General features: G+C 42.7%; 1 protein-coding gene across 15 annotated transcripts in view; it reads right to left on the bottom strand.

Annotated features, from left to right (window-relative positions):
* Positions 1 to 25,466, bottom strand: part of erc1b (ELKS/RAB6-interacting/CAST family member 1b) — a 184,032-nt gene that overhangs the window by 12,548 nt on the left and 146,018 nt on the right. For 11 of the 15 annotated variants that reach the window (XM_039667650.2, XM_089127191.1, XM_039667651.2 and 8 more), the window contains 2 exons: positions 21,979 to 22,077; positions 8,650 to 8,835 (listed from right to left, as the gene is read on the bottom strand). In XM_039667650.2, the coding sequence (XP_039523584.2) occupies positions 8,650 to 8,835; positions 21,979 to 22,077 (285 nt within the window). Of the gene's footprint in view, positions 1 to 8,649; positions 8,836 to 20,376; positions 20,443 to 21,978; positions 22,078 to 25,466 lie in introns of those variants that run through there. The other 4 variants (XM_039667657.2, XM_089127195.1, XM_039667658.2 and 1 more) reach the window with 1 other exon arrangement.

Genomic DNA, 25,466 nt, shown 5'->3' with positions numbered 1-25,466 from the left:
TCCGGATTTAATATTTCATTGACAAACATCAAGACCCTAAAATGTATTGATGAATGCATGTAAATGATCACAAAATTCAAGATAATTTTATGTAATTAATCAATATCATACGAAGAGTGCCATTTTAGTTTTTCTCCTCCAAAAATCAGCATCATTAAAATGTGATAATAAGTTACTGCAACAGTTTAATAAACAATAATTTAAATACAACTACAAAATATTGCATAATAATGTAATATATGAATGAATAATAGCCTATAAAGAACCTTTGTGCCAAACGGGTTCTTTCTTGTGATTTTAGAACCTTTTTTTTTTTAGCATAAAAGGTTCTTTGGAGTTGAGTAAAGAACCCTATGCTTCATATATAGAACCCCAATGAACCCTTTTTTTCTAAGAGTGTACTAACTGGATTGGCATAAATCGTCCACCTTTGTCCGTCTTCCCACTGCAGGCGCAGGTCTCTGAATGCAAACTTTTAATGGAGAGTTTTAAGAAGAGGATTTACGCTCCATCCTGGCTGCTACGGTCGGGTGGCTACGCTACAAGCTCTTATCTTTGAAATCGGCTTCATCTGTGTTAGACTAAACCCTTCATTATTCTTTATGCTCTCTTAACTCTAGCCTTATCCTTCCCTTGGCAGGTCCTGTTTCTTAGCAGACACACAAACATATCTCTAAAAATGGTCCCTTTGGATGGCGTTCAGCTCATGACGAGCTCTTTCCCCACTTCCTCCTCGTTAGAGCAGCGCCTCTGCGGCTTTATAAGAGTAACTTAAACTGGGATCTCTCTTGCCCTTTCTCTGTTTGTCTTTCCCTTGCTTATCCTCCTACTGTACTTGCAGCATCCTACAGTGGTTTAATACACCATTTTATCTTTCATTTCTCCCCCAGTTTTCTGAACTAAGCATACTGTCCGATTTGAGCCAATTAGAATGTAGAGGGCGTGGCCGTTTATAAAAAGCGATTGTATAGCGACCGCATCTGATTAGAACCGCCCTCAGCCTCATCTGCGGCCGGATCTGTGCACCCCATCAGTCAAGTGTAATTGAGTTTCGGGGGGAATGCTCACACACGAGTCGCACCCCTGCCCGCAACTTTGAATGAGGCTAAAGGACTTCAGCGGAGGGGGGCACACATTACGAAGTATGTGGTCAAGTCTGGGACGCAATCACGATCAAAACCCAGATTGAAATAACTTCAGTGTTAACACCCACCACAAGTTGATGAAAGCCCAAGTTTGGATTTTTTGCGCTGCTTAGATAATTTTCGTTTTTGTTTTTTTTCCCCTCCAATGACTCAGCCCAAACTGCCGCAGGGCCTTCAGGATGCATAGGGATAAATTACAACCACATTCCTCCACAGGCTCCGAGCGGCGCAAACTTTCCTAGCTGCTCCTAACGATTATGGCTAGACTGTTGTGAATCCTCGTTTGCAAACACACAGGAGACCGAGCTATGTGAAATTTCACCACTGTAGGAGACAAAGAACAGCAACGTCAACGCGCCAATCGGTTTGCAGGGGCAACGGATCTTAAGGGAACAGGCCCCACCCTAAACAAACCACCCCAATGGTTAGCATGGAAGCACTCAGCGTTTAAAAGAGCCCAATAGGGTATTAAATATTTGTGAAACTTTCAAACACAAAGTTTCATAAAACCCTTCTCAATTCTTAACGGCTTTTATTAATCTGATAGGCCCTGAATGAGCTGTAAGACTCGTAATATGGCTGCCTACTGGCTTAGTCGGTGAGTAAAAATAGGAAGGAGGGTATCTTTTCCTGAGCCAAAGTTCAATCTGAAACAGATGCTACAACTACGAATGGTGTGGGTTTTGTCGCATGTGAACACGCAAATAAAGCCATCAGAAAAGCAGTGCCACAGACTGACAGCTCTCCTCTTGGCAGGATGATTCATCAGCTGGCCGATAGAGAGTGACAAACCTCAGAAATATTTCGTGTTTAGACTGAAGCCTCGGTTTTCATGACTTTCAAAGGACGGGAGAACAAATAAACATGTATAAATACATACATAAAAAATCGGAACATAGCAACGACTGAAATGTTCGGTTCTATGGCACGTCAGCTGCTGCAGTTTATGCTATTGTGGCTCTGTCCCTGTAACCCAAGCCAGCAATGAGCTCGGGAACGCAAAAACCCGATTCGTCAGGGCGCGAAAATCACAATAAACCTGCTGAAGTATTTCGCTGTTTGCCTTGGCGGCTTCCAGCTGAGAAGGCTCAATCGCGCTTTTGGTTTCATCATTTGGGGGTATTTATTTCATATATTATTCTTCCTCTCGCCCCGAGTCAAATGTGTTGCGAGACGTACCCGGAGTCTGAGGTGCTTTCATATATATTCGTTGGGTGGGAAAATACAGGAGAAGCGAGTTCTTCTAACAGACAAGCGCGGGGCACAGAGGGCTCATCTCACATAGCTTTGAAGACGGGGCCGTGCTTTCCCTCGCTCTGGATGTTTAGGGGTCGGTTGAGAAGTTTTGTTGGTTTAGTCGGTCAGCACCCCCTCAGGATTAGCACTCGTTGAAACGATGTATTACAAAAACAGCGTTTGAGAGTTGGATTTAGAAAACACAAGACAAAAGAAACCAAAGCAAAAGGACTTCAGTTCAGATTAGAGTCTAAACCGCAGATTGTAAGTCTATGCGATTTGTATTGTCCTCCAGGTAAAATCTGTAAATGAAAAGACACAAATCGAGATCTCGTACAAGTTTGTCTTGCATACGGTGAGGGATGGGTTATATCATCAAAGATTTAGTTTAAACAATACTACTAGTAATAAGTGGTCAGTCTATGACGCCTCTATGTCTCACTTCCAGTCTCTGAGATGTGTTTGCTTTAAGGAGTGTTCATTCATACAACTGCCGTTCAGACGTTTCAACTACGTTACACTGTCTGCACCCACACACCTTTATGACTTATAGATGACTACTGCTATTACTGATACACCGCATGACTTCAACAATGATGTGAGCAAACGAAAAAGAGACAGAGACGCTCGTAATACAAAAGGCCCACTTTCAGCAGACATATGCGCCGGCTCCATGTGTTTTCATTAATCGTGGCTGTGCGGGTTGTGGGCTTGTTCCACTATGTTTACCCCCATTTCCTGCCCGTTTAAATTACACTGCACTTACGCAGCCCTGGATTCATGGTCCTGTCAGCCGGCAGCCCGCCCCACTGGGCACAGACGCACTGCAGTCGCCAACACGGCCCATCAGGGGCTGATCCAGGACCAGCTCCTGTTGCTTTTAACCAACAGTCCTTCCCGAAGAGCCCACCGGTGGCGGTGCATCAGAGGAGGCGGAGTCTACCCAAATATTTATTCAAATAAATGTAGGAACTAAAGTGGGCCGGTGCACAACCGAGGGGGACCTTGAAGTTTTCGATTACAATAAGCCAGTAATTATTTTTTAATAAATATCCTAAAAACAAAAAAAGTTAAATAAATCAATTAAAACTAATATTAATTGTAAATGTTATAAGTGAATTTAGGCATAAAACATTATAATGTAAAGTATGACAAAATAGTATTTATTTTGAGATTAGCTAAAGATTACATTTAAAGGTATTATCAAATTAGTGCTTTTTAAAGATTAACTGAGCATTTTGTATTTAATCAAAGGTAACTGAATCAAACAATTAAATATCGAATACCGATAAATTAAAATGACACATCCATAAGTTTAAAAAATCTGTAATATTAGCTGATAACTGAAATGTTACTGTAATGCAAATTCAAGTTTTTTAATTTGTCTATTTGTGCTCTTATGCATTTCTTGTAAAAATCTTGTTCACGAATGCCAAAACAAGCCGATTGCTAAACTGACCAATCCAAATAATATGTTTCCAAATGTGACTGAAAAAGGCAAAACAGAGATTAAATTGGCAACCTTCCAAGCCAATTAGTTTTGTGTTTCACTTTCATATGCAACAGGTGAAGAAAGATTATCTAACTTAGCCAAAATACTGACAAAGTCCAAATTATTGAAGGATCTCATAAAAAAGAATGTCTGAAGTGCCATAAAAAAACCTATAATAAAGGAGCAGAGGATGGAACATTCGTCACAGTCCAGAAATACAAAATGATTATCATAACCTACTACAATCTATTTGATTTAAATATCAACCTCCTTGGAAAACTCCCTAGCGGACCGCCACTGGAGCCCACACAGAGATCTGATGCCAGCTCTGACAGGTGTGAGCCTGTGAATCATCACAAAATCTGCATGAATCCTTATTGAACTCTTGATCTATTCGAATGGGAACGTCTGAAAACAGATGGCTAAAGTAAACATCTAACGGAGGGCCAATCGGAAAGGAAACCGAGAGGAGAAGTGAGCGAAAGACAGATGAAGGTGCGCCGAGAACGAGAGAGGGAACAGGGAAGGAAAAAGAATGGAGGATTCAAGGCCTAACAGATTATTTCTGTTCCAGCCCTGAGGTCATTAATAATCAATCTTCTCTAGTTCATGTTTTATTCAGAGTGACCCGTAAAATGCAAGACTCTCCCCTATTTATACAGCTGGCTTTGTGCTGCCAGATCACAGCCAGATGACTTTGGCCAAGGGCGGTCGAGCACTTCGCTTCTCTCCTCCAAGATTGTAAACTTTACATACTGATCTAAGATCAGCAGTCTCTAAAGTAAACAGAAGACTCAAACGTTATGAGAGTGGAGGTGAAACTGGCCACAGAACATAACTGACAGTAACTTTCATCAAACAATGACTGCTCATCACAGACACATCTGCAGTGCAGGAGTGGGGCGTCTCACAGCTGCAAACAGTGTCACAGATGATTGCCTTTCTCAAGGAATTATTCATAATTGGGTATTGAACCAGCAAAAAAACACATAATGTTAATTAATTAGTCAATGTGTGTGTCCATCCATCCATCTATCCATCTTTATTCGCACCACAGTATATTTTTGTAAGGGTATATTTATTACTCACGACCCAATTACCCTTCGGTTAAACTCTAAAGGCCCTATTAGACGTACAATGCAAAATAATTTTGTTTTTGTTCCTGAAAACACCAATTCTTCATCGAAATGGGGTGCGTTTTTGGTGAGTCTATTGTCTTTGTTGGCTCCGTGGGTTGTATGACTGAGTGGTTCTTTCAGCACCGGCTTAATCACCTTCCTGCATTCCAGCCGTTTAAACAGAGATGCAGTAACATCCTGTGAACAGCTCAAACCAAATAAAACAACATTACGCCATAAACAGAGAAAAAAAACAGGCAGGGAGGACGAGTAATAAAAGAGGCATTGACCACAACAGAGGACAGGCTGGCAGCAAGGCCTAATGGGGCGGTCTGGAGGAGTCCAAGTAATAGACGAGTTGGAGTTCACAAGAGTGTGTTTTTGGGTGAATTATGATCCTCCTGTGTGTTTGCGTTGTCCTGATTAATCTATTATGATGTCTAGCGGGCTTATGTATCGCCATTAAAATAGCTTTAGAACAGAGCCCAATGAGTGTTGGGAAGGTATTTTGAAGAACTGTTTTTGTCCATACACTGAAAGTCAGCGGGGTCCAAAATTGCACTGGACCCCATTGACTTTCAATTCTTCAAGATTCTTCTTGTGTTCCACAGAACAAAGAAAGCCATACAGGTGAGTTAGGGTGAGTACTTTATGACAAAAAGGTATTTTGGAGTGAGCTATCCCTTTAAAAGAAAAGAAACAAGAAGGAAACACTGCCTTCATCTGCTATAAACTGTGAGAGGGACATAGGAAATCAGGGTAGAAACCCCAAAGTCCTACATTACCCAGCTCTGTGCCAGCTTAGAGTGCCAGGCCAGTAAAAAGGAAGCCCATAAAACCTGTTAATTAAAAGATCAATGTTTAGCTTCAAAGAAAGGGCAAGGGCTCAAACAGTGTGTTGCCCCTCGTAAATACTAAAGCACATTTTCAATGCAAGAAGCTTGTCATTAGTAGAGGACCGGGCATAGCGGACACCAACCTCAATTCCTCCACGGGCTCGATGGCGACTGTGCCGCAAAGGGCCATTCAATTAGTTACTAATAATTTGGTTTATAAGAATGATGATTAGCAAAGAGCCTCCACCCAAATCGAGCCACTTCAGGGTCTATGGAGTGCCATCAAAAGACACCACAAGTAAATTCATGTGGACGTTACTAACAATAATGGACTGAACAGAACAGGCTAAATAAGCCAATAATGAGCCTAGACTTTTCTCGTCAATTTGAGCCTGTCATGGCCAAACGGGCCCGTTCTGGCATCTTCCGTGCTGAAGGGATCTAAATGGGCGAACTGCAGTGCGGAGAGAACGCTAATGTAATGTGCTACACTCCTAACGCAAAGAAAAGAAGAGAGGTCAAAGAAGACATCAATCAAACAGGCTTGTGATTGCCGGCAACTCGTCCAATCCACCATCTGCAAGTGATTCCACCATCAGAGAAAGACCAAAAGTGTCTTCAAGCGGATTGTGTCTTACATGTAGGACATGTAACTGAAGAATGAGCAGGATCCTGTACATGTGGATGCCATATGGATGTGAAACGCTAAACATCTCAGAGCTATTGGATTTGGAGAGGAAAAATCCTGATATATGTGTAAACGTTTGAGAGGTAAAGCCTAACCGGTGAATCCTGAAATATTCATTATCTTTGTCTTAATGTGTCCGACATGAAATCGCCATGTCGGCCAAGCCAAAAAAAAGGCTGCCAAGTGTTGCAACCCTGAACGCTCTCGAACAATCCTACATGATTCCTTTGCTTTCCACTCTCACAGAAGTGACATCACCAAAGAGGACACATTTGTCTCAGAGAGAACCCTTTTTAGTCAGAAACCTGGCGCGGAGGTCCAGGAGTGCTTACCCACCCCCACAACGGCGGTGCTTTCTAAACACTGTCATTGATAGTTTGGACAACATAAACACAGGATCGTTGGCCTTAGAGGAGGTCGAGGAGGAATAACGGCTTGGGGAGACCAAGCAAAAACAGAGTCTCCGTCTGCTGCATTTGACACCACTTTTCAAGGGTTGCCACCAGTGAAGGGCTTGAGACTGCTATGAAGGTGAGTGGGAATGCTAACTCGGTATCTTCTCAAGGTCTGGCCCCTTTTAAGCACATTACGGGCAAGAATTCAGTTTGAAAACCACAAAACAGACTTGATGTTTACATAGTGCAGTAGCCTCGACTGACCAGTGGCAACACTCTGTTTGAAAGGCCGTGCAACCTCTCAGTCTGTCCGTACAGTCTGATGAAAGCTGTTTCTCTCAAAGGAAAATAAATGTACAGACGCCTACTTCATATTAAACAAGTTGGGTTTGGGGGGGGGGGGGTTTGGGGGGGTCCCTTGGAAAGTGCCAATTTTTGGAACAAAGTTTACTTGAAGCAAAATAAAAATCTTAAACATTATTTGTTCACTAGCCAAAGCCTTGTCATCAGGCAGCCCACATAAAAAAATGCATTTCAATAATGTTGGAGCGAGCCAAAAACCTGCCAAGCAGATAGTTCCCCGTGCAGTGAAACACATGAGCATTGTATAAGCCTTGGCACCATCACAGCAGATCACTCTCCTCTCCTCTTGAGGAATGGGGCCGATTTAAAGCGAGCATAATGTATATGTAGACTTCCAGACAATTTATTTTTCTGATGTTACAAAAAGCATAGGGATGGATGCAGAACTGGGATGTACCGACGCAGGGACTAAACCCAGTGTCCGTTTGCAGACAATTTACTGTTAAGGTAGGTATGGCAATGGGATCAAAGTGAAGTCGAGAAAATGGATCCAAACATACATTTATTACAGTGAGGGGATCATTCATCACGGAGAGACTAAACCCAGCCACTACCTCCTCAAACGCTTCTCTCTTTTGCAGTCCAAATGCTGACACTCCTTTTCTTTATCGCGCCATTCCAGTTGCTCTTCTTCTGATTTTTCTTAAACGTCTTTCTCACCCCCCTCTCATCCACTCTTGGCTCTCCCCCGTCTTTTAAGTGAGCCTTGGGTAGCTTTTTGGTTTTCTTTTGTTATAGTAACAGTAAATGAAGCTAATAAAACACAATATATTGGACTATTTATTTTCTGTAGGAACACATTCCACTCTATAAAGAGGACTAATGGCATTTACGCAGAGCCGGACTGATTCTCAAAGCCAATAGGAGATTTATAGACAGTGAACGTTAGCGTCAGCTAAGGGCCGTGCGGGCCAGGCCAGATGGCTCCAATAATCGATGGGTGACAAATCCAAGTACCCGAGAAACGCTTCGGTACCTTGAGCGCACATACTCGGAGAAATAGACAAACTTTTTGTGCTTAGCGAGTCATGAAAAAAAGGTAAAAGGTTACATCAAGTCTTTTTTTTAATGGTGACACATTGCAATAAGCTTCAATTTGGTGCATTAGTTAATAAGCTAAAAATGAACACTACTTTTATTACTTAAAGTATATAAAGCAAGAATAATGAATGCTGTTCAGCTCATGCAAGTGAATGCATTAATTCATGTTAATGCAATGAACCTTATTGTAAAGTGTTAACCTTTTCATAATAACAAAATCACAGCTGTGAATAGAGAAACACTAGATAGGTCACCATAATGAATGCATGCATGCAATGAAAAGTGATATCTTCCAAATAAAAGAGTGCACCAACATGGATGTCACCTTGTCCTACCTGTTCATGGCTCATCTTCTGAAGCTCCTCCTCCCAGGCGTCCTGTTGGCTGCGCTGGTATGCGGAAGGCGGGGCCAGGTCCTGCAGGATGTGGGGGTCTCTCTCGTGGCAGAGGGCCGTGAGGTGGCTGATGTACAGTTTCAGCTTACTGCGGTTCTGATTGAGGTCTATGAGTGGGGGGATAATCTGTCCAAAAACAGGAATGAGGAAATGGGTTAGAGATAAAGAGCCATTTCAATCTCAGTTTTCCTCTAGCGTTCAAGTATTAGATGCTTGGACACGAGCCAGTGAGATAAAAAGACGGGTATGCAGACGCATGCTAAAATGACACGCAAACAACACATTTAGCAAGCCAGAACACAGAGTTCAAATTTTGCTTTGTCACTTTTGATTGTATTCAAAAAAAAAAAAAGGGGGGAGGGGATAAAGAGCAATATTCAGTGAAAGGTTGCGGACGATTATGGATGACAGACCACAGCTGAAACACATGAATCACAATGAGAACAGTGCTATAATAAAAATGTGTCAGGAGAAACATTCCCATTCCAGGAACACAGACAAACAATCTCAGTTACCTGGACCACTGCCGACAGATGCCCGGTCTTTACACAACATCTCTATACACACAGCAGACACTCACACGGCTTTTCCGTATCCATCAAAATAATAAATGCACTTGTGTGGGAGGAAATCCAAAAACCATACGTCTCTGTGTCATGTGTGTATCTCACTGGCTTCAACAAAGAATTCTGGGACAATACAAGATTGATCCATCACATTTGTTTTAACGTCAGTCTAGAAATGTGATAAATAGCAACATGCGGTTTGTGTGTGAGTGTGAACGAGTGCCGATAGCCGTATTCTTTCCTTTGCATGCCATTGCCTAAACTGGAACTGAAAGGTTCAAACCTGGCAAGAGGTGATCCATGAATTATCACTGCAGTGCTTTGAGTAAGATGTTTAATTAATTATAGCATAGTTTAAAAAATAGATACATATTAACCTAGATTAATAAATACTGTTCATTGTTAGCTCATGAAATCTAATGCATTGAACAATACTGTAAAATTGAAAAACACAACTGCTCCCTAAGTGTTGTTCACCATTATCAATGGGAATATACAATGCACAATAATGCAAAGCTGAGTAGATTGAATGAAAGGACAGGTCTCAATCTAAGGCCGGCCTTTTCCTTTCCTGGTCAAATTGTCTTGTATGAACCAAGATGTTACATAAGCTGGTTTTGGGCTGCAATGGTGGACCCATAAATTCTAGGATGGGAGAAGTGTGCAATGTTTTTCGAAATCCTACAGTACAGAACAAGACAGCAGAAGATCTATTGAAATGTTCCCAAATAAATACCCTCTCAAAGAGGACCGAGAACATAGTGGAGCTCAGGGAGCTCTGCGATCACTCCTCATCGCTCAATAGCAGAAAGCAAATACAGTTACCTGATTGTCAAGTAGCGGAGAGAGGAAACAGAGGCTAAAAAGAAAGAGTGAGTGATGAGAGAGATGTAAGAAAAGACAGGGAGAGAGTCTGCTTTGGTCTGAGCTTGCAAGAACATTTGTGTCCCCACACTTTATTAATTCTTATTAACCCCATCTGTATCTTTCCAGGGCAGATTGTTTTTGTGTTTTCGTTGGCAATGAAGGCTCTCTTGGGCGGACCATGGCCGCAGAGTGCGATCAAACAAAACTTTGAAAGAACGAGATGTAGGAAGGTGGAGGAAGACCAAGGTTGAAGAGCTTATGAGAGAGAAAGAGAGGATGAGAGAGTCAAGGAATGGAGGAATGAATGTCTAAAATGGGCCGACGGTTCTCCCCGATTCTGGAAACAATTAGACGGCGCAAACTGGGTCTCTGCAAAGAACCGGTGTAGCAGACGCACAGAGACCTACATCATGCTCTCGTTAGTCTACGGTCTAGCCCGGCCCCGTATCCAAGACCTACGAAAGCACATTTGGGTGCCAAAATTCAAACCTCTGCCTCATGGTGAATGAATAATAGGGCAGGAATTCATCTGTTGAATCAGCTGTGACAAAAAAAGTCTACATTTATCTACGTGACACACGGCAGACCAATAGCGGAGTCTTTTGTATCAGAGCCGGATCTGAAACAGCTGTAAGGGGCGATACCTCCTTCCGCATCTCTGTCAGGTCTTGTATCTCAGCCAAGCGCCGCTGCTGGAGGATATATGGGGCCTCCGGATTGACTGGCAGCCACAAAAAGAGGGACGAGGCCTTAAAAAGGCGGTCTGATAGAAGCCCTCCAAACCGCTGTGACAGAACGGCTGGGTGGATATGCTCGGAAAAACAGCTGAGTTAAAATAAACCCGGCCTTAGCAATGGTGCCACATAAACGTGCACACACACCATTACACAGAGACTTGCTACGTACATGGTTGACTGAAAGCATGCTGTGCGCTAATAAGCTTTTAAAATGCCCAACCAATGATGGGATTTGACATTTATTCCCCTCTCTTCCTTCCCATCTGCTATGAAAAATACATGAATGGACTCTGGTTCTTGGCCTTAGACAAATGCCCAAACATGGCGCTATCCATCACCCTCTGGTCAATACCTCTCTGGTGACAGAATGCTGATAAACGGTCCTGAAAACCTCACAGAGTGTCCCGCATGATCCTCTGTAATCATGTTAGTTTAGTCAAGAAATGCGAAGGGTAAGTTCAGGATGGTCACAGTTAGCCCAGTGCTAGTTAGCACAGCGCTAACATCCGTCTTGTCGTAGCTGGTGATGTTTTCTGTCAACTGGGTGCTGTCATAACTGTTTGGCTTGTGCCGGGTTGCTGTTTAAATTTTTTTTAAGTCATGTGGGTAGACTGAGATCATAAATAATGCAACAATAACAGAAACAAATATCATGCCCAGGTGACAGATTTACAACAGGGGAATTTTCCACTCAAAGCGCCATTTGTCTCGTCTTGCTTTGGACACACACGATGGATGGAAGACTGTTTACCCATCATGCCTTGCCTGACGTCTCGGGGAAAAATAATCTTTTCAACAGCTCTTAAAATTCTCCAAAAGGTTTGCCAATTAATTTCTGCAACCTAATTAATCACATATATTAATATTAGCTGAAAGCCCCCAATTAGGATAATTCAAAGCCATTGCATTATGGTGGAGGATGAAATCACTGAATACAGCTTAAGTGGCTTTAGAAGTCAAGGCAGACATATTGTTTGCTTTATATCCAAATTATAATCCACTCTCTGACTTCTGTCAGATATCTAATTGTTCATACATTGGCTATTTAGCTTCAAATTTCGGGGGTACATTTTCCCATCAAAACTAATTGTACTGTCATATATGTAGTGTAGTTGATTTTGCCCATGCCCAGGTTCCTAATCAGAACAATGCTAAGTGGGTCCTCTAACAAAAAGCTGGTCTCCTGGGACCCTCCACTGAACCTACAAGGACAAAAATACCAATAGATTGGGGGTGCTGACCACAAAGGACTTTGGCGGTGCTCTTGTTCTTTGCAACATTGATCACCTCAGCTACAAACATCACCTTCTTGAACCTCACACGCCAGCTCCTGCCAAAAGACTTCGGAAAAGGTTCACAGAGGAATCTGTCCATCTGCTCTCTTTCATTACGTCTCCTCTAAAAGAAGCTGTCTTCACCAGATGCTGTGTGGTGTGTTGCATTTCTGCTCCTACCTGGCACTCTCATAGCTCGAGAACCCCTCCTCAATAAGACCAGGGGGAAAGAGAAGTCAGACCCCTCAACAATGACCGGCCTACTTCACATTCTCCCTCTCTCATTTATCACCTATCAGCTCATCGGGCGCCATTCGATACCCACACTGAGAGGCAGGAGACTGGATCAATGCTGTCAGTCAGGCGGTCCATCAGAGACGAGCCACTGGCTCCTTCCTCAAAGACTCCGGAGGCCCGGCGGCACAGGAAGCCACTGACGCGGCCTCGAAGCCCAGCTCGGGAACAGCTCGCTCCTGGTGGGGGAGGATCTCTGCGGATCACAAGCCTTTCTCACAGTAGCCAGGCCCTGGCGTACATCCTTTCCCGTGGCTGAGAGTTTTATTGGGCTATCCTCTTTCAGTCTCACTGCGCTACGCGTCCATGAGTGTTAAGGGGATAAAGATAAGGAGGGACTGCAAAGCTTCAAACCTGCAAGACACTGACAAGGCCGGTGGGCCTGCCGTCGTAAAGTGCTTTTCAAGAAAGAGACAAATCACCTCCACGGCATGCAAAAAAAACACTGACATGAGAGAATAATGACTGTCAAATAAAGGGTAAGGGGGCGAAGACATGCACGCATACCTCCCCAAAGAGCACAGACAGAAACATATGTAATCCGAGCGCGGAGAGCAGATTCGGATGGCAGATTAAGAGCAGGTGAGTTGGTCTGTCTTTCCATACTGTCATTTCATAAGCGACTGACCGCACTACCTCCATCCACAACTCTCAATATACCCCTGCATTCACACACGCACACACACAAACCACAGTCTTATAAATCCATAATTTGCTCATGCATTACAGAATAGTCACTTGGCTTGCCTCTATCACACACACGAATTGAAATATATATATATATAGTTTATTAATAAGAAAACCGAAAATGTAATTAGATTTAAAATTATGTAACACACACATTTTTTTTAGATTGAAGTTGGTTACCAAAAAGGTCCTACAATGACTTTTTCTCTCTGGCGTGGTACAATATTAACACAGCACTAATGTTTTAAGAGATGCAAGATTTATGCATGTCAGGACTCTGTTGCTGCAGCTTTTTATGAACTTAGTGCCTCGTCACCTATTTACGCAGGTTTTTATATAAATGCCATTAGATTTATACCAGTGGGGGGGTTTATGACTGTTGACTTACATGCCAAAGCTCTCACTCAGTCAAATCCCAGTCAATGCCAATGCACAGGGTGGGGGAAAGGAGGACACAAAGCCAGGGCAGGTTACTGTTGACTCTGGAGAAAGACGGAGGGAATTTTTACACCAAGTAAGGCCCAGTGTCACCATCATAGCGCCATTTAAACAGACCATGAAGGCTGCAGTCTAGGGACAGCATTCCATTCATTGTGTATTTGTGCGTGTGTGTGTATATCCACAGCCGTAATGAGCACAAAAAGACTTAAAAACTGCCAAGAAGAAATTAGCCTCTGGAAAAGGGAAGTAAAGCTGTCGTGTGGGTTGTAGTTTCACTCCATGAGTGACCATTGGGGTCGTCACCCTGAAGGTGAGGGGTGTTGGGGTGAAAGAAGGTCCTGACCTCTTCAAACCGAGGTTGAGGGGCATCATTACCCGGGTGTGTAGAAGAGAAAGCAGAGGAAGGGGTGAACATGTAGCAAAGCTCCAGAACATCTACCCCACTGTGAGGGCAAACCAGACGAGTTAATGACTTAAAGCCAGATCTAAACATAACAAGAAGGAGCTCAGAAAATCATGAACGGAAGATTTAAATCAACACTATAAACGTGTCACATTTAAGTTTAACCTTACGATGCAGGGAAGACCTTTGACTTGAGTCTGTTTCTTTTAATGGCATACTTCATCTGAGGTCTTAAAAAGCTTTCAGCTATTTGTATTATTTTAGTTGTTTGTTGCTTTGTCGCCAACTTCTCTCCTTTGCCTGGATAGCCGAGCGACTGCCATTATGACAAACGGGAATGCTGACAGATAACTTGCTCCAGGTATTATAATTGACTTGGAGCAGTTTTGTAGTACAAACACCCCGAACTTTTAGGATAGCTCTTGTGTTGCTGTCAGTGCACCACAAGAGGCCAAAAAGAGTTTTGAGAACAGCTGTGGATGGAGAGATCTAAGGAGAACCACATCCTGAGGTCAAAGTGTTTCCCCTGTGTAGCACTCAACACCAGAAGACTTACGCCGCTACGCATGTAAAGACAGGGGGCAGAGGAAACAGAGAGGCTGAGAATGGGGCTCTTGGTGGGTTCAAGGGTGCAGAGTTGGTAGAGATGGCTCTAACAGACTGAATGTATGAAATACACAATCCTCTGCTATCACACCTGGTCCTCGGAGACAGGAATAATTTAAGTGTGGAGGAAGTGTGTCAACAGCTCTTGTTCAAATAGAAAAAATGACACACTTTCACATAGGCTCATTGGTATCTACATCGGTAATGGTATATATCATAATTACATTAGAATTTAAGTTGCAATATATTAGAAAATATTCTGTTTAGCATTAATTTTAAATATTACCATGCACCATTACCTACTTTAAATAAAAACACACAGACAAAAAAATAATACTTTAAAAAATATGTGATGTATCAAAGCTAAATTGTTCAATATTACAATATCAATATTTTTTGTTATGAAAGAAAATCATAGTATGGCATTTATGTGGTTTACACATACACTTGTGTCACACATAAGACACACATATCATGTGTCTTATGTTAACCTATAACACCCCTTTTAAGTGTGAACCACACATAGCAGGCTTCCCTTTTTATTGACTTATAATAGAGGTAGTTCTAGGCCCCTCGATTTTAGGCTTAATTGGAGAGCTAGGTAAACGGAAACAGACTGAACCAAGGGTTAGGTGGGGGAAGAGACAAAGAAGAAGCAGCAGCAAAGAAGGAGAGAGAGCAACGATGCAGTTTCCACGCGTCCGGTCTCCAGCGCTCATTCCGTCCACGGCTGGTTAAGTGCTAAATGAACTGAGAGATTTAAGGTGGTTGTTGGACAGCTTAGGCAGGGTGCAGAATCTGAGCCAGCTCTTTCCTATCAGCCTTAAATCAGACCAGCGGTGGCTGCAGGGGGCCAGAGGGCTCAACCTGCTCCAGGCCCCCCATCCACAGCTCTGGAAAGCATTAAGGCCTATTGACATGCCGCAGGGAGTTTATTAGCAGTACGAAGCTAACATTTAGCCGGCGGAGATTAGGACGCAACATGTCTAAGCACCACTAATAAAAACAAGAACAATCTGGAAGTGAACACATCAACACGTTTCCAGTGATAAATCCCAGGGAAATATCGCATAACAAATATAGCACCAGTTCCAGATGCATTGATTTTTCCAGATGAGCATGGTTAACAATCTCCCTGCAATAACCATTTCTTTCAGTGTTTCACTGGAGTGGAGACAAATGCATTATCAGTTAGAAGACAGTCTAAAGTCTTGAGGATTTTCCACGGCTCACAGTCACGGGCCATTAATAAATAATATTACGAGCACTTTCCCCTCCTAACCTGGAGAGGGAAGGCGATCGGCGCAACGCCCAGGGTAGGGCTTCCACGTCCGCCCGTTAACACATCCAGAAATGGCGCTCTGGACCAGGGGGCCAAAACGTTCCAACCACATAATCCCCACCACAATGAGCCTCGAACTTTACTGTTTCAGCAGCTTGCGCAGAAATTGTGGCCATGCTGGGTTCAGCAAGTTTGAGGAGGGAGGAGTCGTGCAATTATTTGTTTTGATAGGATTGTTCAGCCATTTGGTAATTCTGAGGTCAACAACAGAAATCCATACTTTTATCATTAATGACAGCCTAAACTCCACTTCAAAACACTGAGAAGATAACTGATGCAATGCTGGGGCAAAAACAAAACCAAAAAGTTTTTTCATCATTCAGCATTCATTAGAAATGCTGTGCTTTGATTGACATCTTTAGTCTATTTTCCCAGTTTACCCTCTGACATAGACCAGGCAAGCAGAACCCAGCAGGCTAGTATGTCCTTGGATTTCCTAGTTCCAAGAGGGAAACCAGAAACATGGATGCAGCATTAAAATGTATTTTTCTTGAGTGATGCATCCTGGGAGAGCAGGCCAAGACGTGTGGTTTGCTGAGGCCTTAAAAAGCAGGACAGTTAGGCAGTGAAGCAAGACTGGGCAAACAAAACTGCCCAAAAAAGAAAAGTTATGCCTGAGAGAGAGAGCGAGAAGAGAGGGAACATTAAGAACGAGGGAGAGAGGGCAAGAGAGTACATCAAAAGTGGCACCTTCATATCTTCAAAAAGGAGCAAACGTTGCGCCAAAAGGCAGAGAGATTTCACAATTCAGGACTATATATAGCTGGACTGGAAATCGTGAGAAACTGAACATGTTGAGATAACTTCTGACACGACGAACTTAACCTCCCCAAACACGTACCATCTCAATCCGAGCCAGCGCAGAATTCCTCTCAGGAAAATACATATATTGACATACTCCGTGAAAAACAGAGGTGGCGGGGGAAGTCATCGCCTATCCAGTTGATGTTGAGCAGAGTCTCTCTCAGGATCCAGAGGAGAACGTTCAGCCAAAAGCCTTGACAGAGGAGAGATTCAACACACTCCTATATGAGTTCTTATAGGTGAGCTCATCCTTCATGACATCATCTCAACACTTAGATGCTGCCATCTCAACACTCTTCGGATTGGCCGATTCAAATGTAGCCGCTGCGGAACCATTCATCTCGTCTTCAAGGGCAGTCATCGGTCTCTCATCAAGCCGAGCGAGGGGCTCCGATTACGGGGTCAGATAAAACCCGCCGCATACGCGCTGGTGGGACCAACTGGTTGAAATCTGTCGCACGCTTGATTGGCTAAGAGTCATTTCACTCGACTGGCCTCTCCAGAGGCTCTGCGAGCAACGGCCATCCGTCAAACGACCTCTGACCCCTTGGGTATGTTTCCAATGACACCTTATTTCCTCATTTCCTATGGCATGCTCTTACTCTGACAAACGGAGAAGTGATTCCACTCGGAGAGCGGCTGATTGAGCCGTTTGGGGTACAGTGACTCTCTTCTGTTCTAGGGATGTAGATCTCAGTTTCATGGTACAGGAAGTAGGGCAGCATGGTTCAGGGGCTCCGCAGAAACCCCAAGTTTGTGCTCTGCCAAGCGAAGTCCCCCAGACTGAGCCAGGGCCCCACCACTGTCTACCCTCCTGTCTGCACCAGGCGCATGGAGCCAGAGGCCAGTTTTATATTGAAATCATATGGAGGTGGGAAGGTTTCAACAACGACCCCCTGCAACTTCCCTCGCCGCCACATGTTTCCCATTTTAATCTAATTATAAATATTTGGACTGGAGTCAGTTGGAACTGACAGAAAGAAAAAAGTCAAGCTGGAATAAACAATGCAAGTACAAAAGGAAAATAAGAAAGCAAACATGCATTTTGGGCTCATATTAATGACTAAAACAGAGCTGTTGAAATTTTCCTCCTCTGACCACTGAACCATTTTTGAGCCGAAAGAAAAAAAAAATCCAAGGCAGCAACAAGGTCTCTGTTCTCTCATTGAGGGGCGGGACCGTTTTAATAATGTGGGCAAATGGTGGGTGGTTGCGCTCATGGGACGGGTTCAGAAGAGGTTACACCTTAGTTGCTCCAGCGGGACGGGTACCCACTGACCCCTGGAATATGCGAGTGAATGCCAAACTCAGTTTCGCAGTTTTCCATGGAATTGCACCATCCAAACGTTTAGTAATGTCTAAGGTCGTCTAATAGAGGTGACAACAATGGAGTCTTCATTACTTTTCTGCTCTGACATCATGCTGTGTTGTACACGATTTGGTGGATTTGACCTGTTTTGGAAGGTTGGAAACAACTGTTTTCGCTTACAAGGACATCTCCCATCTGGGTCTGGTCATTCCAGTTGCAGAGGAAACGAAATGATACAGTCAAGTTTGTGGTGGACATCACTCTTTCCCCACTTCTTGCAGATGTCTAGGCTAAAACTGAGAAACAAACTTTTTCAAAAGGAATTCAAACAAACAAGTTACTACAAAGGGTTTGATGATCTGTCAAGTCCTTCTGACATTTGAAGCTCAGCTCATCTTGACATTTACCTGAAAGCAGAGCTTACAAATATTCTGTTAGCGTAACTGTGAGAGTTCTGAAATTTTCAAGCTCCTTCACTCTTGGGGGTCAATTTCCAGAACTCCAGAGCTCCGAAAAAACCACACGCATCATCACACAATGACACTGCGATGATGGAAGAGGACAAGAAAAGCAGACACGCATCAATTATCAACAAACAACCGCCAGCCGCAGGAGAAAATGTGAACCCCTAAAGAACAACAACAACAACACAAAACAGAGTCAAGGGCCAGAGAGCATCTGTAAATACACCTAGTGATGCACCACACAGTCAGGTTAAAACGGACTGCATTTCATCATAGCCGACAGCGATTTCAGGGTTGCGGTGGGTTATCGTGCCAAACTCCGAGCAATTAAATAGGCCTCGACCACCCACAATTCGACATGAAGGAGATCAGAGTCATGTTGAGATTATTACCCTCTAATCATGCACTTGTACGTACGACTGCTGTTCCCCCTACCTTGCCCTGAGAACACGGTTCGGAGAACACGGCTGCCCTTTATGTGAGCCTTAATACATTCAGGGGCCTGGGGGTCTTGATCTGCCCCGCTAAATGCCATTACAAGTTTTACATGGTCATATGATACACAAAGAGCGACTTTAATGTTACGGTTACAAGTAGGTTTGCCACAGTGGGTGTAGTGGATCTGAATTCTTCCTCAAAATGTTGGGCGAACAGCTTAGGGGTTCACATATAAAGAACTGCGAATGAAGCAAAAACATTAGCGAAAGGGGCCCATTAGTTGCCTGAAATAGGACACAGTGTATGTGGGCAGCTGTTCAGATTAAAAAAACCTCCCTTCACACTGCCGAGACACTCGGCTCACAGCACACACAATTCCACTCTGTTCTCCAGCGCTCTGCAACGCCTAATTGCTCTCGCAGTATATGGGCTTTAACGCATGCGACTGTTCATGCGACGGACGTGTTATCTGCAGGCTGCATCGACAGGGAGCAACCTGCAAATTAATTACAGTCAAAACGCCACATGGCATTTAGCATCACCACGGGCATAGGTGGGAGAGCGCGAACGGTTGCGCATGTGTCCTATGGATTAAACATGTGCAGATCATATGTATTCCACAGTCTATCTGTTTCCTCAAAACCATCCATCAAAGCTGTCAGTGTGGAGGCAAATATGAGAATGTTGTTGTTTTTTTGGAGGGAAAAGACCACAGCAGTCAAAAGGCAGACGGGTCGATTTGTTCCTTGGCTGTGTGTGTAAAATAATAAAGGTGGAGGGAAGAACTCAACTGTCTGCGTGACAGAAATCCTGAATAGATGTTCGACAAGGGATGGGAAAGGATACGCCAGTTCAATAGATGCTCGAGACATTTATAAAAATCAATTTAAAGGGCTTAAGCTACATTGATTTATTCATAAAAACACTATATAAAGCAGGTTTTGTTTCAGGACCTGTCATAGGACCAAAACGGTTCATCAACCAAAGCTAAAATGTCCTTAAAAATCGAACATTTAAATGCTATATATTGCCATTGGCCTGACAATTTGTACATTTATCAACATAGCAGTAGATGGCAAATATGCAAATTTTGCAAAAACAAAACCCAGGTTTGTTCGGATTTGGTCCTGAACAGCAAGAAAAAAATAATTTAATAATCAATAAAAAACAAACTTCTGCAATAACACTTTTAAAAATAAAGCCCAGGAACAAATCAGAACAGACCTAGGCTGTGACCAATTTTTAGGTAGTGGCCAACGAGTTGAAAAAATCATTAATATATACACATCAAAATCACAAAAACAATGAAATCACAAAACGTGAAAACAAAGAGAGGGAAATAAAGTATGAAAGGATGAACTGGAAAGTGGAAAGACAGTTAACACATGATGAAATACAGAAGAAGAGCATCATTCCCCATTTATACATTTCTCACCCTTCTGAACAAAATGGCTGGGAGAGGGCACATGATTGGCTATGCCCAAATGCCCTCCTCATCGTCCTATTGGTGGAAAATGAGTGCAGGTTTAATCCAAGGCAGCATGGGATTAAAGAAAGAAGTTATTAGTGGGTGAGAGCAGGTCATGTATTGCACTGAAAATGCATGCCCATTGTCAAACACTCAGTGAGGATCAGTCTACACTATTTTACATGTTGAATGAATGTCTCAATCTTTTTGATGACGCCACTATGCCATTAATTTCTCCATCTCTCAACAGAGGGTTAAGGGTGATTAGTTAGCCATTTAACTGAACCCCCCCTTCCCCTTCTCAAAAAAAAAAAAAAAAGGCAGCTATGCTCCAACAGGAACTGAAACCATAGCAGTATGAGCTCAAAATGAGTAACACACATGGCCTCTACCCCATCTTTCCTGGATGGCTGTGGAAAATACCTGCCGTCTGAGGTCCCTGTCGGTCCCAGCTCTGCAGTCGGCATGTTTAGGTGATAACAGTGCGATTGGGGAGGTTTGGAATGGGCTCAGGTGTTGATGTGTGAGGGTGTTCATATTTGAATTGGAAATATGTAAGTGAGAAATGAAGATCACAGGAAAATGTGAGCTAAGTGTTTTCTTGGCAATTGGGAAAGACAATGAAAAGGGTTTGTAATGGGGGAGAGACCCTGGGATAGCTTTATAGCCAATTTCTGTGTGTGCGTGGGAGATTGAGTGTGCATCTGTGTGTAGACGTAGATCCAATTGGCTCCGGCAGTGCACGCATACGTGGTTGGGAATACCGTGTTGTGTTGTGTTGTGTTGTTGATTGATAGGTTTCTTTCAGCATGTGAATTAGGATGTAGCACTTGAACTAGATTACTTCAGGAGTCCATGGACAGGTATGACACACTGCGTTTAGCGCATCAAGTCATGTCATAACAACCAGTAGGATTTGTGCTTCCTGGGAGAGCTGGGACTGAAGAATGCAACAGGCTGTCCTTTCTCTTTGAATTTCACTCTCTATTCATCCTTTATCATGTCAATTCTTTCCTCTTTCTCTCCTTATGAACTAATTCCTGTTGGACAGCCATCCAGAGGAGAGAGGCTTAAGGCGAAAGGAATTCAACGTTTTAAAGCAACAAAGAACAAAGCCAGTTAAATCTTCCAGAATCATCCTGTGTGCCTGAACTCTTCCAAGAAAAACACTCAGGGATGTGTGTGCCCGCACATTCATGAATGAGAAAACGTGAGCTTTTTCATGGTGACCCTATGTGAAATAATACACACATTGGAGCTGAGGATGCAGTGCCTTATTAAACATGAAATATGTAATTTCCTGTTGTTTTTGTTTGGTTATAATTGCCTTTTTTATAAATCAGGATAGGGCCTTTAGGGAGAAATCAGATATCAGTGAGAGAGAGGCTTTGAGAAATACATATTTTTAACATTCATTCTAAAAATTTGAAATAATAATAATAAAAAAAAAACCAACAACATTTAAACATATAAATCACAGACCCCAAGTATAATCAATAGTAAAAGTAAACCTAATTGAGTTAGTAAAGGTTAAAAAAAGATGGTGCACTCATGCTCTGATTGGCTCACCTGATCTGGAGAGGGTTTATGATTGGTCTGGTCAGATTTGGAGGCCTTGAGGTGGTCATCCTCGTAGTTATCAGCCATTAACTTCATGCGGTTCTGAGTCTGTAGAAGACAAAGCTCATTGTTAACAACTGCCAAAACACACACGTACATTATTTAGAAATGAACCCGTTCTGACTCTAAGCCTGGTAGTCTTGCGGCTTGAGTTATCAAATCTCCATCTCAGCTCATGCTGTTACGAGTGGAAATTTTATCTGTATGAATTCAATTACAAGCATTATAAGAAGTGATTCTGATATTCCTTTTGATAGACAGAGTATTACTTCGAGCCCTACAGCGAGAGGGAGATCACAGAGTATTCACGCAAGTTTCAGCTGGAATGGATTTGAGTGAGGAGGAAAAAAGCGAGCGACGGAGATCTTTTAAACCCAGAGGAGAAGGGTGTGAAAAAGCAATAACAGAGACGGTGAGAGAAGATCCGAGATGTAGAGAATAGAGAACAAAACACCAGTTTCTCTCAAATATAAACACATACGCACAGCACACTCACCTCCCTGCTTGATCCAGGAGAGATTCAAGCCTCAACTTGCTCAAACCAAGTACAGTTTTAACAAGCGCCCCGAGGTTTCCATGTCTGCTCACTTCTTAGATTAGAAATGCACTAATTTATTGGAGATGAGGTTGAGCGTACAGGCTCTGACACATTGAGCTGTGGAACTCACGTGGACGACATAAGTTTGATTCCCGCATGCAACACTAACAGACAATACCTTTAAAGTTTGTATTAACCAATTGGTACAATTTACCAATTAAAAAAAGTTTGCCAACAAATAAAAATCTGGCATCATTTTCCAAATTCGGAGAGTAACACGTGATTACGAGACATGCACCAACCAACTTCATCACTGATCTTCTCACAACCGAATATTTGCAAAATGTGAATGACATTTGGGACAGATGGCAAATCAGTCACTTTTGCTATCTTACTCCCACAAAATCTATCAAACACATGGCTTCAAATCACTTGGAATTTAGCACGCAAGTTGTTTGGATCACTTTTAAATGTGTATGGTAGTTAATATTTTGGAAGTTGCCAAGGAAGCAGTTGTTTTTTAAAAACTTTGCTATGCAGTTGCTAGGGTATTCAGAGTGGCTTTTAACACATTGCTATGTGGTCTCAATATTGCTTCCATTGAATGCAAAAGAGCAGCGTAAACATTTTTCAAAATTTCACTGGTTTTACATAAGAAATAAACATTAGGAACATTATGTCAATTATGACAAAATAACTACACCCAAACTGAGTTATCGGGCATCATCCCCAGTTTTTGTTAAATAAATCTATTGCAGAAATAAAGAAAAATGAACATGATTACTTTTGGGAAGCCGACCAATACAACTGACTCCACCACCACACGGCAAAGAGAATAAGCCATGAAATGTATCAATAAGACATTATATTCGAATGAGAGTGGACCCACACCCTGGCCTTCCGGATTCTTCAGCTTGTTTCCCGGCTGCTCCCTGACCAAAATGTGATGGTTGGGCTCCTTCTGTTTGGTTTTCTCACCCTCTTCCCTCCATCTCCCGCACCCCCAATTTTTCTCTCCCATCTTCCTCCTCTGTTACAGTAATAAACATAACGTTAACCGACCACCAGGCAGCCGTGTGTGAACGTCTGGGTCAGAATTATGTCAACGCAAGTAACCTGGAGGAGAAAAACTGTCTTAAAGGGACAGTTCACCCTAAAATAAAAACGATGTCATAATTTATCTCCCCTCATGTTGTTCCAAACCTGTATGACTTTATGTGGAACGAAAAATATATTTTTTAAAATAATACCTGTTTTATTTTTTCTCCATCAGAGGTGGACAGAGTACACAGATTTATTACTTGAGTAAAAGTATAGATACCCCTAGCTAAACTTTACTCAAGTGCAAGTAATAGTACTTCAGTCAGATGTCTACTTAAGTAAAAGTAATAATAATAATAATTCATTACATTTATATAGCGCTTTTCTGGACACTCAAAGCGCTTCACATAGAAGGGGGGGATCTCCTCAACCACCACCAATGTGCAGCATCCACCTGGATGATGCGACGGCAGCCATAGTGTGCCAGAACGCCCACCACACACCAGCTTACTGGCAGAGAGGAGACAGTGATGAAGCCAATTGGTATATATGGGGATGATTAGGAGGCCATGATGGAGAGAGGCCACTGGGCAAATATGGCCAGGATGCCGGGGTTACACCCCTACTCTTTCGAAAGACATCCTGGGATTTTTAATGACCACAGAGAGTCAGGACCTCGGTTTAACGTCTCATCCGAAGGACGGTGCTCTTTGACAGTATAGTATCCCCATTACTATACTGGGGCATTAGGACCCACACAGACCACAGGGTGAGCACCCCCTGCTGGCCTCACTAACACCTCTTCCAGCAGCAACCTGGCCTTCTCAGAAGGTCTCCCATCCAGGTAGTAACCAGGCTCAGCCCTGCTTAGCTTCAGTGGGAAACCAGTCTTGTGCTACAGGGTGATATGGCTACTGGATTATTAAGCTACTGAAGTACTTGTTTTTAGAAGTACTAGAATATCAAGAGTACATTTTCTAAATATTGCATTACTACTGCCACAGTGCTTACATTTATGGACAGAAATGTCCACATTGGAGTTATGAAAAATGTTAATGTTAATACCTTGGAGAAAAATCCAAGTAATTTTCATCTTTTTACCATGTTGCTTTATTTAACATTAAAGAAAATTTCTGAAAATTCAGAAAATTGAAATAGTCTGGTGAGGTAGGGCACATTCCCAGGATGGACCTGCTGCGTTCATCCATTGTTTCCTCCATGGTTTCGTCTCGTATCTAAATCATTGGTGGAAAGCTGAAGGTGATTGCTGTCCCAATCAGTGGCGCCTGTAAAATCCAATCACGTTTGAGAGGGAAACAACAAATTGAGGGTTTCCGAGATTTTTCCTTTTTCAATTTTTTTTTTTTAAGAAGTAGTAACGGGTACTAACGGTTATGGATATAAATGTAGTGGAGTAAAGAGTACAATATTTCCCTCTAAAATGTACTGAGTAAAGTCATGAGTACTCGAGTAAAGTACAGATCCCTCAAAATTGTACTAAAGTACTGTACTCAAGTAAATGTTCTCCGATACTGTCCGGCTCTGTTCTCCATACAATTAAAGTCTAAGGGGTACAATGTTATTTTGGACCAAATTGACTAAATAAATGGACAAAAACAGTTTTTAAAAAACCTTCTGTGCTCCTATAGGTTCGGAAACATGCGGTAAAAAGATACCCACAAGGCACGATGTGTAGTAGTTCTTGTGTAGGCACGACTCGTTCTATACCTGTTAACAAGCCACTTAGTCAGAGGTTAAATAGAAATGTTGAACAAACAACCTGAGCAGCATTCAGACACTCTGTACTCAACAACCTCTCAGTTTTTCGCAGAAGGCAGCAGTCTACATGGAGGAGATG

Source organism: Pimephales promelas, chromosome 24, assembly GCF_988280905.1.
Source record: "Pimephales promelas chromosome 24, fPimPro1.hap1.1, whole genome shotgun sequence".
Classification (NCBI taxonomy): domain Eukaryota; kingdom Metazoa; phylum Chordata; class Actinopteri; order Cypriniformes; family Leuciscidae; genus Pimephales; species Pimephales promelas.
Note: the sequence above shows the minus strand (reverse complement) of the source record. Positions and strands in the feature narration are given on the sequence as shown.